The 14,926-nt window shown below is 40.7% G+C and overlaps 1 protein-coding gene across 5 annotated transcripts in view; it reads left to right on the plus strand.

Moving 5' to 3' along the window:
- RBMS3 (RNA binding motif single stranded interacting protein 3) overlaps positions 1 to 14,926 on the plus strand; it is a 977,979-nt gene that overhangs the window by 304,867 nt on the left and 658,186 nt on the right. For all 5 annotated transcript variants that reach the window (XM_050938458.1, XM_050938456.1, XM_050938457.1 and 2 more), the window contains one exon: positions 11,667 to 11,840. In XM_050938458.1, the coding sequence (XP_050794415.1) occupies positions 11,667 to 11,840 (174 nt within the window). The remainder of the gene's footprint in view (positions 1 to 11,666; positions 11,841 to 14,926) is intronic.

A 14,926-nucleotide genomic window follows, 5' to 3' on the forward strand; every position in this document is an offset into this window, starting at 1 on the left:
AATGACAAGACAGTGAAGGATCAAGCCCTCCATATCCAATTCCCTGAACGAGTTAATCTTCCTGCTATTTTCAGATCCTCCTGCTGATCTCTAAGGCTGACAGGAATCTTTGTTCATTCATATTTCACATGAAACTTTTAAAAGTATAATAAGAAGCAGAATGCTGAGTCATGTTGAAAATTACAGTGTTCCTAATCAGAAAAGCATGAAAACCATTCCAGGGACATATCTATTTTGATCTCAGGGTTTAACTTTGAGGAAAATAAATAGCAAGACACAATGTATACCTCTAGTTTTAAAATATATTCCTCAGGGGTTGACTTGAAAACTCTGCACCTAATCCTAAAAGTCTTCTGAACATGCAACTCCCATTGGGTCCTTTATCTGAGAACTTCAGCCTCTTGAATTTGTTATCCCTGTATCTAGATAAAATTCTGGCCAGTTTTAGCATACCCTAAAGTTTGCCAGGTACAACATATTGAATTTAAATCCCATGTCTTGCAAACATTTCTTCTGTCTTTCAATGCTATCCCCAAATGTCATAAGACAACCCCCTTCTTGATCACCTTCCTATGGCAAACAGGTGTACCTGCATCAGTTTCCTTCTTTCCACCTGTGAAAGGAACATAGTCTCTTACATTGGCAAATTCAAACTCTTTTAGTCGAAGTGCCACAATAGGCAGATTCATCATAGTGAAAGCAGTTCCTCTCAATACCCCAAAGTAAAACAAGGTTACAGTGCAGCAGCTCTCAATCTAATTCAAATATCACCATCCCCAGATCATGCAATAAATAGGAAAATAGGAAGGAGTTATTTAAGTATACTTGGAACAAAGATTTCTAACAATGGTATTGGTCTATTACTAGATGGAAATGATAGAATTATGAATAATAATGCCGAAAAGGCAGAACTGTTCAACAAACAGTTCTGGTTTGTATTTGAGGGAAAAACAGATGATATACGTATATCATAAGATAATACTCTTTCCATTGGTCTAGTGCAGTGGTTCCCAAACTTGTTCCACCGCTTGTGCAGGGAAAGTCCCTGGCGGGCCGGGCCGGTTTGTTTACCTGTCACGTCGACAGGTTCGGCCAATCGCAACTTCCAGTGCCCATAGTTCGCTGCTCCAGGCCAATGGGAGCTGCTGGAAGCAGTGCGGGCCGAGGGACATACTGGCCGCCACTTCCAGCAGCTCCTATTGGCCTGGAGCAGCAAACCGCGGCCATTGGGAGCCGCGATCAGCCAAACCTGCAGACTTGGCAGGTAAAAAAACCGACCCAGCCCACCAGGGGCTTTCCCTGCACAAGCGGCAGAACGAGTTTGGAAACCACTGCTCTAGTGTCTCAGGAAGATATTAAACAGCAGCTACTAAAGGTAGACATTTTTAAATCAGCAGGTCTGGATAACTTGAATTCAAAGTTTTAAAAACTGGCTGAGGATCTCACTGGTCCATTAATGTTGATTTTTCATCTAGTCTTGGAACACTGGGGAAGTTCCAGAAGACTGGAAGAAAGCTAATGTTGTGCCAATATTCAGAAACAGTAAATGGGATGCCCCAGGTAATTATAGACATTTATCTATAGACATTTATCTTGGGCAAGATAATGGAGTGGCTGAGAAAGGAGTTGATTAAAGAAGAATGAAAGCAGTAGTGGGCAGCCTGCGGGCCACCTGTTGCCCACCACTGAATTAAAGGAAGGTAATATAATTAATGCCAATCCACATGGATTTATGGAAAATAGATCCTGTCAAACTGATTTGATTTTTCTATATGATTACAGGATTGATTGGGTAAAGGTAATCGTTTTGATGCAATATATTTAGATTTCTCTAAGGCATTTGACGTAGTACCCTGTGACATTTTGATTTAAAAAAACTAGAAAGATATAAAATTAATATGGATTAAAAGATGACTAACTGATACCTCTCAAAATGTAATTATAAATAGGAAATCATCATAGAACAGGTATGTTTCTAGAGAGATCCCACAGGGATCAGTTCTTGGCCCTATGCTATTTAACATTTTTATTAATGACCTAGAAGAAAATATAAAATCATTACTGATAATTTGCAGATGACACACAAATTAAGGGAATGGTAATAATGAAGAGGATAGGTCACTGATTCCAAGCCATCTGAATTGCTTGGTGAGCTGAGCTCAAGCAATCAATATGTGTTTTAGTGTGGCTAAATGTAATTGTATTCCTCTAGGAACAAAGAATGTAGAGCATAGTTTCAAGATGAGAGATTCTATCCTGGGAAGCAATGACGCTGAAAAAGATTTGGGGGCATGGTGAATAATCAGCTCAACATGAACTTCAAGTGCAGCTGAATGTTTAAACAGGGGAATCTCGAGTTAGAGTACGCAGGTTATCTAACTTCAGCATTTTACACCGCTGGAATACTGTGTCTAGTTCTGGAGTCAACAGATCAAGAAGGATGTTGATAAATTGAGAGGGTTCAGAGAAGAGCCACAAGACTGATTAAAGGATTAGAAAACCTGCCTTATAGTGGTCGACTCTAGGAGCTCAGTCTATTTAGCTTAATGAAGAGAAAGTTAAGGGATGACTTGATTACAGTCTATAGGTATCTACGTGGAGAACGAATATTTAATAGGCTTCTCTGTCTGGAAGCTGAAGGTAGACAAACTAAGAGTGAAAATGAGTACATCTTTAACAATAAGCGTAATTAACCATAGGAACAATTTACCAAAGGTCACAGTGAATTCTCCATCACTGGCTGTTTCAAAATCAAGATTTCTGTTTTTTCTAAAGGATACCCTCTAGGAATTCTTTTGGGGAAGTTCTATGATCTGGGTTATACAGGGATCAAACAAGATGATCACTAGGTCCCTGCTGGCCTTGGAATCAGTGAAGCTAATAGTCAATAACCATTCTCCCCCGGGTCCTCTAGCACTCTGTAGGCCATTCATCACTCTGCCAGGCCAGGTTGACTCTGTAGGCTATCCATCTAAAAGTTCCAAAACCTGCTTCTCTCCCATGAGCTTTCTCCTGTAACCATAGGTCAGGTCTCCCACGAGAAAGCTCCCTGCAGGAATCTGGGGCACCTCCTTCTGGCAGTCCCTTGTTCCTAGACTGCTCCTGCATCCCTCTATTTGTGTCTTCTGCCAGAGAGTTCCTTACAGTGTTCCACTTTCCAGGCCTCCTTGCCTGTGAGTCCTTCCCCTGCTCCTCAGGACTTCTGTACAGAGTCAACCCTTTGCTTCTGGATTCAGCTTACACTGACCAAACTGGCTTTTCCCCTCGTTCATAGGAACCTGTGCACAAGTCTTTCTGCAACTCAGCAGGGTTCCCCAGCTCTAGCCAGCCCTCCCAGCAGCTTTCCTCAGAACTCATCATTGCACTCAGAGTTACTGTTCTCTGTTCGGTTTCTTGCAGCTCTTTCCCTCAGGCAACTCTCTGTTGCTGCTCCTGTCTCTCCTCTGTTCTCAGTCAGCTCTCACTTGCCCCTTTCCAGTCTCTCTTTGGATCCATTAGGCAGCTCCTACCTGCCCCATCCTCAGTCCTTGATGTGGCCCAGGTGTCCTCTTAAACCCAGTCAGGAGGCAACTGATGAGTCACAAGTGCACTGCCTCCCCACCCTTCTTAAAAGGGCCAGTCACGCTGTGTCACCAACCAAATGTTATTTAATTCTGGAAAATCCATGGTGCTTCTTCATAAAAGATGCAGAATAAACTGGATAAACTCAAAATTTGCAATGGGCAAGCAATTACTATCTCTGTCCTCTTTGGACAGATTATCTTTATGTTGTAATATGTAAATCACGGGAAATGTAAGAGCAGGAAACTGCCTCAGCTGGTAAAATAAGTCATTGCCCCTAATTTCCTTCCCGATTAAGTTCTCAATGCCATTGTAGAAGAAAACTCTCCAGTTTCACCATCCACGATCCTTGACGTTTCAAATATTAATATTGTTGTCAAGCTCTTCTAATTTACTTTGTGAAGTTTTTTCTTCACTGAGGAATGAGACAAAGTTGCCATCCTAGCCTGTGTGAGAATCTTCTAGAGCAGCTCTTTTAATCTCTGTCTCTAGGAAAACCTTGGAATTATGGAAGTGATCATATTTTTGTAATGAATCCAGTCTTTTATAGATTAGACCCAGATTCTGTGTTGTGGCATGGTGCATTTTGAGCCTGAGCCAGTGGCACTTCCCGCAACAACAGCAGTTGCTACAATTGGCTCTGTCTTGCCTTGTAATCCTTTTGAGGCCGAAAAGAAGTGTAACCCTTCTGCCCCTCTGAGTTGGCAGCAACAAGGGCCGGGTTCAGTATCCAGGGGTTCCATTTCAGTAACACAATGCATAACCGGCTCGAGTCCCCACCCAGTGACCTGGGACACTCTCACATACCACACCCCCCTGGGCGCCTCTAGGAGGGAATACTTCCCCTCTCGCAAGCACGGAGTCTGAGTGTAGCAAAATCTTTTTAATAAAGGAAGGAATCAATGCGGCATCCCATTGGAGAAACACCACAAACAGGGTTATAACACAAACCATAAACAAAAACCCACCTCCAAGTACGTTTGGCACTGTCCTTTTTCCCCTTAGGGTTTTAAGTCCAATCACCCCAAAGTCCAACAACCCAAAAGTCTTTGGTCAATGCCACCCCAGAGTTCGAGAGTTTATCTGTAGAGGTCCCTCCCCCCAGCCTGGGTAGAAAGGGGCACCTTACGTGGTCCGGGGCCAACTGCCCTGCCTCTCCGTGGGTCCTGCTTCTGCCTTCTCCACGAACTGCTCCGCTTTACCAGCTGCTCCACTCTGCGCCTCCAGCCGTCCTCAGAAACTGCTCCGCTCCAGCAGCTGCTCTGCTCCATGAGCTGCTCTGCAAACTGCTCGGCTCCGCTCGCTTTGTGGGCCGCTCCACCCGTCCCACAGCTACTCCGCTCTGCCAGCCGCTCTGCTGCCACCAGCTGTCCCGTGGCCCGCTCCAGCCGTCCCCGCAACTGCTCCACTCCACCAGCTGCTCTGTTTCACAGTATAACTTCAGGCTCCCCCACTAGTTAGCACAGTACGCAGTGCTCTCAGCTCAGTTATTTCAGCTCTTTAGTGATTTCAACTCTTAGTGATCTCAGCTCTTAGTGGGGGAGCCCCAGTGCTAGTGCACCATTAGCCCAAAGTGATTTCAGCTCAGTAACCTGTATTTAGATTCTTGAGGGAATAAAAAAAAATCAACTCTGACATTCCACAGTGGAGAGAGGAGGGGGTGGAACTGGTGCTTCTGGCTCCACAAGGCGACTGCACCACCAGGCACAGATACCTGTCCCCAACCTCTCTCAATTCACTGGGTTTTGGAACCCATGTCCCTTGTCTAGCAAGTACCACCCAACTGAGGGTGAGTCATTTGTCACCAAGCAGTCCCACAGCTCAGCAGTCTGGGATAGGGTAGGCGTGCCTATGCAAATACACTCTCTGAAATTCTTTCCACCAAATGTCAGGGTAGAGCTTATCCTGACTCTGCTTACAGAAGATACTTTGGTAGCAGAAGATACTTACTAGGCATACTGTCTTCTGTAGCTTTGTGAAAAGATACTGTGCCTGAAGAGTAGCCAAAAGCCGAATATTCAAAATCCTGGGGATTGGAGAGACCCAAATTGAAGTAATTTTCTCAGTCCACACACATTTGAGTTAATTTTAAAGGTTTAGACAGTGTAGGGTAAATTCTCATGTTGTTTACACCCATTTAATCCCCCTAAAGGTTCATGAATTCAATGCCTGGGTGTAACCTAGAGCAGAATTTGGGCCTGTCTCTGTAACATGCTGGTGCTAAAGCAAGTGACACAAGTATACAATTGAAACTGACTGGCAAGCAGGGATAAAAAAGATGCAGTCAATGCTGACTTAATGAAAAGAAGAATTTAAATGATCTGGAAATTCTTAATTACCCTTTGAATATTTTCCTTATAAAAGCAGTTTATTGTGCAGTTTTAAATTACAAGGTAGTATATCATAAATGACAGTGCACAGTGCACGCAATATACTATTAAGACTTTTAAGTCTATATCAGAACTACTGTATGTTGTTTAATATCTTAGTCAAATTATGTGCTTTATTCAAATGCAAATAGGAAGGAAATGAAGAGTAGCTGCTGTTTCCTAGATCTACTATAAACTGCTTAAAAGGCTGGAGAGGTTGGACTACTCAAAAGTTTTGTCACTATTTAATGTGTGTACATCCTTTGAAGATTAAAAGTACTATATAAATACTAAGAACTATTTTTTTTACCTCAGTTAGCCTTTAAGCATCAGCTATTAAAAGAACTAATTCCTGACAGCAATTAGACACAAGGAATAGTAAGAGTTTGCACTTCTGTCTCTTTCATCCAAAGATCTGAAAAGCACTTCAGAAACGTGTGTAAATTTAGTCTTACAGCACTCCTGTGAATTATTATTAGCCATATTTAACAGATTAGGAAACTGAGGCACAGAGAGACAAGGTGATTTGTCCAAGCTTCCAAAGAGTTTTTTGTGCAGCTGGATATATATTGCAGGTAGAAATGGCCAGAAATTTTTTTGGGGATTGTTTTTTGTCTCGTAACATTTTTTGATGAAAACAAAATTTCATTTACATCAAAGATTTCTACAAAGGTTTTGATTTTCTTCAAAACACCTGATTTTTTTTCCATTTTTTGCTGATAGCTGAAAATGTTTTGATTCCTGAAAAAACAAAAACAAAAAATGTCAAACAGACATTTCCCACAGAAATTTCTGATTTGAGGAAAAGGCCAGTTTTCATTGAACTTTAACCAACCATTTTGACCAGCTCTAATTCCAGATGTCTTGGCTCCTAATCCTGTGTCTTAAAGACATGATCATCTTTGCTCACTTCTGGAATAGAGTTATGCGATGCTCAGTGTATCTCCTGACACCTTAATGTTGGTGGTCAGAGTAGATTACTTTCTTGACTGCCTGACATTCAGATAACTGCAAATTTTCCGAAGATCACATGGAGGCTGATTAAATTGGAAATCTCTTTGCATGTTGGCTCTTTCTAGAGGTTAGCCACTGAGACGAGAGAGGCCAAAAATAGTAACTCCTCTTCTCCCATCATGAAACAGATTGGAGAAAAGGGAACTTCCCCCATAACAGCAGTTTTTATAAACCTTCCTCTCGCCAGATGTTTTTTAAAGAGCTTCTATATTGAATTTATCTATCGAGATGTTTTACAATGCTCACAACTGTAACATCTTAATATGTTACCACTTCTGAAAGCAATAACAATCTGTATCTCTTTGGGCTTGACAAATGCAGTTTTGCCTCACTCAGACCCTACAGAATGCTATTGGTAGGATAATTTTCCTAGCCCATTGCTTTGATTATGTCACTCCTTTCTTTGCATTCCTGCACTGGCTCCCCCTTTTATATCGCATGAAAAATAAGATGCTTATATTCCTTTTCAGGGCTTTTCACAGTCAATCCCTACCTTACCTATCATCCCTTATTTGATACAGAGCTGTTGATGCTCGCCTTCTTCTGATGCCAGCCTCCATTGCCCACTTGTTAAATTTTCAAACCTACTTTCTCCCACATTGCCCCACATGCTTGAGAGGAACTTTCCGTAAACATCCACAAAGGTACCTCATTCTCCACCGTCAGATCCCTCTTCAAAACTCTCCTTTGCTGTGATGTATACAAAAAAACTTGACAACAACTAGACTGCTGGTGTTCAGAGACCACTGCCCATCTTGTTGACCAATACTGTCTTATTGTTTCCTTGTACACCTCCATCTGGTTGTCCCTTGTCTTAGATAGTCAGCTCCTTGGGCAGGGGCTGTCTTTTTGTTCTGTGTTTATACATCACTTAATACAGTGGGGTCTGGGCCCAGGACTAGGTCTCCTCAGAGCTATGGTAATATGAATAACTAGTAATAATTAGTAATAAGGTATGAGTTGGTCTGGATGAGGTAAAGGGCTTTTAAACAGTAGCAAAATCTCAGGAAGGGGTTGGGGTTTTCCAGGCAGCTGGTTACATGCACAGATCAGTGACCAGGAGCAGCTCCCTCCCACTTCCTGCCCAGGCCCAGCTGCCAAGGAGAGCAGCCAAACTTACTGGGGGGGGGCGGTGCAGCAGGAGGACAGAGCCCTTCCGCTCCACAGGTAAGGGGGTGGGACAGGGAGAGTGTGGGGGACCCAGGCTGGGGGCAGAGTGGGGAGGAGACACATGATGCAGTCACGTTTTCGTACCTTTAGCTTGTGTCCCCCTAGTATGGGGAGGCACCAGTAAATGAACAAAGTCTCTGGACCATTGGGGAAATTCTAGATGGAAGATGTAACAGAGAAAGAGAGAGAGAATCTCTAGGGATGATAGTTTTTCCTCATTCTGAACATTAGTGTTAGGAGAAGGAGACTCTTTCTGAGGTTCTTCACCGTTGTCAGATGACAAATTGGGGTGGGAGACTCTTTACTGGGGAGATGCAGAGCATGGGAAATGGAAATCTCAGTTGAGCTTTCCAACTCCTCATCTGCAGAGTTTATTTTATCTCATATAAGCTCTGAAGGGAAGGGGTCTATCTTTTATTGTTTGTGGTATTGTCAGCACTTATGATTTTATTGCACATCTCATGCTAGTTGGTGTTTCTTATAAGAGAATGTCAGCTTTCATTTTAAAAAAGGTAAGTTTCTAGACATCATTGTTGCAGAGAAAAGCTGAAAAATGTGACCCAAGTGACCACTAAAGGCAAATTAAAAGAACCTCAAATCTGATGTTTAAATATATCATGATTTTTTGGAGTCTTGTCTCTGATTTTCAAACAATTGGGGGTGTTGGCAATTCTTTGTATGTTTGTACAGAGCCCAACACAATAGGACATTGGTTGCTGCGGTAATGTAAATGATACATTAATAATCTGCAACTGCCAATGTCTTTTTATTTTCCAGTCAGCCACAAATATTTTCCACTGGCCTGTACAGTCCAGCTATGTCAGACCTAACGGTGAGTAGGGAAAATCTTGATGCTGTACCATAACACAACATAAATACAATTTTCTATAGAGGGATGAACAGTCTTTCTGCTCATTTATAAGGTAATTTAATGAACAGTCACACTTTAATATCTGACATCTACAAATGGCAGAGACCAAGGCAGCATATTATGGCTGGCTGTCTGTCTGGACTGGTCAGAACAAAACCCAACCCTTTTCTTCCATGTTGAAGCAAATCTACCAGAGTGCACAGAGAGAGATTTGTCTGAGGGGTGATATGAAAGATAAGTAATATGTCAAATAAAAGATATTACATTTTTTGTTCCTTGGGGAAAGGATGTAAAAAAGAAAACTTGAGTCTTTCTAGCCAAAGCTGCTTTCCTTTGACTTGCCATGATTTAGATTCATATAAAAAGATCTATTTGAAAGAAGCTTCTTTAACTATAGGGGCAGGTTTTTTTCCCAAAGCCTTTTGTAAATGAACAAAGTAACCACTTGTCACATACACAGACTAATGAGAGTTGAGTGTGGGTTTTAGTGTTCATTCATATGCTCTGTGTTCAGCTAGTCGTCAGTTAAATCTTTAGAAATCACACCTCAGGAATCTTTTAGTTGGGAGTGGGGAGTGGGGAAGAGAATCTGGTGAGATACTGAGAACTGTTGGGCGGAAACTGCTCTTTACACGCTTCCTAATCTGCAGTTCAGGAAATAAACATACACAGGAAGTCATTTAGCCTTTTCGTGAACTTATAGTTTATACAATGTCTGATAACCAAAGCATTCTTTCTCTAAGTAAACTTTTAAAAATAAAATAAAATAAATAAAGTATGTGCTATTAGTGCCAAAATGCACTGTAAGTTCCAATTTGTAACAGACATCTAAATATGGTATTAAAATGGGAAAGATGATGAAAATTTTCCCTGTCTCTGCTATGTCTTCCCTTCCTTCCCTCATCTTTCCTATTTAGCTATTTCCCCCTCCCCAACAAAATCCAGAACCAAAATATTAACCAAATATGGAACAAACATGACTTTTTCACACCATCACTCTGCTCGCTCTGCTTGCGTGTGGTATCTTTTCCCCTTACCCTATCTGTCTGTCTTGTCCACTTAGGTTGTAAGCTCTTCAGGATGGGGACTGTCCCTCATTCTGTATAGTGCCTAGCACAAAGGAGCCCTGATCTTGGTTGGTCCCTAGTCATTGCAGTTATAGACATCATAATAATAAAGTATTATTGTCCTCTACACAACTATATTAAATTATTTTGATGTTGAAGGGAGTTTATATTCATGATTGCCTAATAATGGACATGTACTTAATACAATCTACATATAAAATATAATCTGTGTTCTTGAAAAAGGTTTTTAAAAATAAGTTAAACTGCATTCCTCAGAGTGCAATATATGGTGGCTCCATCTAAACATACCCCAACTACTAGGATCACCATTTTAACATGAATTTAGTATGTCCTTTCGACTTGTCATATTTTCTGTTTTCCTTTATGATATATCAGTTTTACTTGAGGGCACATTTGTAAAGAATGTTGAGTTTGATTTTTTTTTGTTAAACAAGATCACATCCTGTTCCCATTAAAGTCATTGGGAGTTTAGCTGTTGACATCACAGAGAATACGACTGATAAGTACAATTCACTGGTGTAATTTGAATCAATGAGTGCCAAATTTCATTTCCTTTCCCCTGTGAAGGGGAAAAAACTGTAATGAAGGAGAGAAGAATAAAATGAGAAAATATGTTCAGTATTTGAATTGTTTTGGAATCCTGGGCAAATAATTTGGTCAAAAATGTATCCAGTTTTTTGTTGTTTTTTGAGGGGGGGAAGGAAGATGGACCACAAAGGCTGAAAGTGATTTTATTTCTTGTCTACAAGACCAGTGCTTATCAATTAAAATAGTCCTGAGGTATATTCTACAGTGGAAACAGCATTCTGTAGTAAAAAGTTTAAAATATGAGGAAAGAACATACATGATTATTAGTGCATACACAATTTGGGTCAGTTTGCCACATCTTGTAGATGAAGGCATCAAGTTTGTATTTTCAATGGATGTGGTTGACTGTAGCAAATATATTATGGCCATATGTTTTTAAAATGACAACTAATTTTGGTTGGGTCAGTTTTTGGGGGCCCTGTTTAACAAATCTTTGGTCCTAAAGCCTGTTTGTCTTTTGTGGGAGGTTGCAATTTTCTAAAATTAGGGACAGCTTTGTAATATTTTGCCTTGCCCCAACCCACCATATTTTCCCAAGAGATAGAATCACCAGATCTGAGGGAAATTTCTGAGCATAGGTGCTAGATTATTCACTTTGAAGCTCCTTAATTAGTCATTGGTACAGTAGATTTCAATTTTCAGTTCTTACCAGTGAAAGAAGTAGGAAATTTCGAGAATCAATCTTGTGAAGTAATCCTATATGTAAATTTCAAACAGCTCCTCAAATCTGTATCACCATTAAATTCTCCTCTTGATGTGTGGCCCAGTCTAAGTTCCGATAATCATTCATTCTTCTATATTTACTGTAGAACAGTGCTACAAATTGCCTTCTATTTTTTCACCCTGAAATGATGCCTCTTTCACTTCCTTAATGGGAATGCTCCTCTTTGTTCATGATAGCGTGTGGAGATATATATATAAGTGTATTTATTAAATTTAGTTAGACTGTTTGTAATATATTCTAAAAGCTATTTTTATATTGCATTTTTCTTTCTTTCTTGATAGTCCAGCTCCACAGTGAGAACATACCAAAACAGTAAATCAAGAGTGACCATGAGCCCTGGCTTTAGCTCACAGTGGAACAGCAGCCAACCTGCTTGGAACACATACACCTTTCCAAGAGCAAGCTTGCACTACCAGTCCCATGCCAGCTACACCTACTGTGCTGGACACCCTGCTGTAAGTAATTAGCCTTTTATGTAGCCTTTTATAAAAATTCAGTTTAGCTTCATATTAAACTATTGTTATGAACACTGGTTGCAATTTAGGGTGGTGGGTGGGGGCAATTGTTTGTTGCTCCCTTCTATTTTCCTTGAGGGTTGCTATTAGATAATAAGTGAATTCTCTTTTGCTTGGGAGAATGTACATTTTAAATTATGTGGGGGAGTCAATAAAGCTGGGTGTCTCTTGTTATCATAATAGGTTTTGCTAATATTTGTTTATTTGTCATCATCCCCAGTGAACATAGTCTATCATCACTAGGCTACGGCTGCTCTCCTTTGTAGTTTACATGAGCAGTTGGCTAAAGGAGGGGGAGAGAAAGGAGGAGTGTAACTATTATTGCATTTTCTATTTTGACAGCTGTGAAAGGGTCACAGTTGATGGCTATTAGAATGGTATTTGCTCATTTCTGAAAAGCTAACTGCACATAAAGCCCAGTGGCTCTTTTAATTTCGGCTTCAGGAGGTCCTCAGGTTTGAGCGGAACAACAAGGAAAGATTTTGCTAGTGTAAGCAGTCTGTCCTTTCTTTGGCTCTGTTCTTGACTTTGATGTCTTTTAATTTTGGGACTTTTTTTAGAAATTCTAAAGGATAAAGTTTTAATATCTTAACACCCTGCCACTTATAAGTTAGGAAGCTTTATCATCCTCTAGTACATTCTAATAAGAAATTTTTAAAAAAAAACCTGATTTATTGGAAAGTGCAACTTAATTTACAGGGGAAAATTTATGATGTGTGATGTGAAGACATGGTTGCAAGATTGATTTAGACTTAATGTTTTGTCAGCAAACTTTTAGCTAAAAAGTTGCTTAGAAAATGTCTGACATAATAATTGTGATAAATGAGAGGAATTCTGCAAATCTGACTGCTTTTTAAAATTATTGAGATATAATAAATCTCTGTAGATGCTGCTGTTTGCTATATTCCATTGTTTTGAGTTTTAGGAATTGTAAAAGTTGTCAGGGAGAGGTGCCGGGGAGGCAGGGGATGACACAGCTGGAAGCCTGTTGATCCTTCTGATTTAGAATGTTCTCTTAAATAAAGGTTCATTGTAAAGATTTACTTCATATTCCATAGATATTCAAACTGTCTTACCTCTCAAAGTTCGATTAGTGATCATAAAAAAATGCTTGTGAATTAAACCTAAAGTCTGATTATGTAGTGTACTGAAGGCAGACAGGCAGAATACTACATTACCATTAGATGGTGTAAATTCACAGAATGTGGCTCTTCATCCTGCTAACTTAAGTAGCAAAGTAGCAAGACAAGGTGGAGGAGGTAATATCTTTTATTGAAGCAATTTCTGTTGGTGGGAAAAAAGTTTTTGAGCTTACACAGAGCTCTTCTTCAGGCCACCTTGTCTCCCTAATATCTTGGGATCGATACAGCTACAACAACACTGCATATGTAGAAGTGTGTCAGCCAAGGTATGAGAGCCTTTTTAGGCCAATTCCGCAGCCACTCCTTCCTTTTTTGAGACCAAAGTTGGTAGTAACTCAATTAAAATCGCTTTATTCATGTCATTTTGTCCTAGTCATCAGGGCAACACACTCTAATATGTGGTTATTTGAAGCAACTCTTCAGTTTTGGAAGCCAGTCCAGCCAAGTGCTAGGTTGGTAGAGATTCAATACAGAGTTGTGTGAACAAATGCCCTGATTAGAAACACCAAAAATAAATAGTTAAACATAGGGGAAGGCAACTGAATTGACATTTGCATTTAATTCTGCTGTTAGCATCCACAGTTGTTTCATAAAGCTTCTATGGTGATTTGGCTGAAGTCATCTCTGGCATTTTGTTATGGTGCCAGCTCGCCAGTTAGTTGGACTGATTCCATGAAGTGTCAGCAGCAGGCTACAAGGGGTTAGATTGACAGCTAGGATAACACTATATAAATGCCATCTCTTGCACGCAATTTTTTTCTCTATTCCAGCTCTTCACTGTTAGTGCCCCTTTATTTGTCTGCATATCTCTGAGAGAGAGAGTTTTTTCCTCCGGCCCTGTGCCAACATCAGAGTTCTCTTTGAACATACATAATTGGGTCATTGTGGTGTCCTCTGTGTTGGTTTTTGCCTAATGTTTCATTTTTGGGGGTGAGATGAGAGGGTTTTCAAAGCCAAGGGTAGCAGCTATGAAGGAAAGCTTGTTCTTAGAGCGTTCTCTGTGTGTTCCCACTTGCGAGATGCACCCATGGACGCAGCTTCTGATGGTGATACCTCGTAGTGGTGCTTGTTGAAGCTTTCAGGTGCACTTCCTAACACTTCACCTCTCCATTCATGAACGTTTTGATCGTGAAACTATAAAAGGGTCCACCTCACTTCCTTCCAGCCACAGCAACAGAGGGATGTGGACCTCTTCGGGTCCATCATACACAGATCCTTCTCTGTAAGAAAAAACAGTACCTTAGTGCAATATTCTTGTTAGGCATTAGTTCTAGTGTGAAGGTTAGCGTGTCTGGTTCATCTTTATTTTTAAAAGATATTTTTATTTCTTAGGTTAAATTAGTTAGTTTTGGGGGCTGTTTCCGATGACTAAATTCATGGCAGATCCAAAAGCTAAAAGCTCTGGCTTCAAGAGGTGTATCCCTTGCCCAGCAATCTTCATGGCATCAGATGTCCGTACCAGATGCCTGTCATCCCCTGAAGAGGGTCAGGTTCCTTTAAGGTGCTCGATTTGCATCACTTTTACTCCAAACGCTTGCAGAGAGCACCAGAATAGGCTATAAACTGGGGACATGTTTTACAGTTCCACAAGTTGATAGAATGGCAACAATGTTGAAACTTACTTTGGTCTCAATAGAAGAAACCTCCCACCCTGTTTTTAAAATGGAACTAGCAAATAGGAGCAGCAAATAGGAAGGTTTGTGAGGGATTTCCCCAGGTGAAAGAGGAGTGACTATGTGACCCTTGGAGTGGGTTTGTTGTCTGTTAGTGTGACTGTTGTATGCTTGCTTGCTGTGCCTGCTTAATTTAAGTTTATAGTGCGGTCTGCTTGGAGGGGCTGTGTACTGAACCTACGGTCCTACTAGGCAAGGCCAAGAGCTTCCT

This window comes from Gopherus flavomarginatus, chromosome 2 (genome assembly GCF_025201925.1).
Source record: "Gopherus flavomarginatus isolate rGopFla2 chromosome 2, rGopFla2.mat.asm, whole genome shotgun sequence".
Classification (NCBI taxonomy): domain Eukaryota; kingdom Metazoa; phylum Chordata; order Testudines; family Testudinidae; genus Gopherus; species Gopherus flavomarginatus.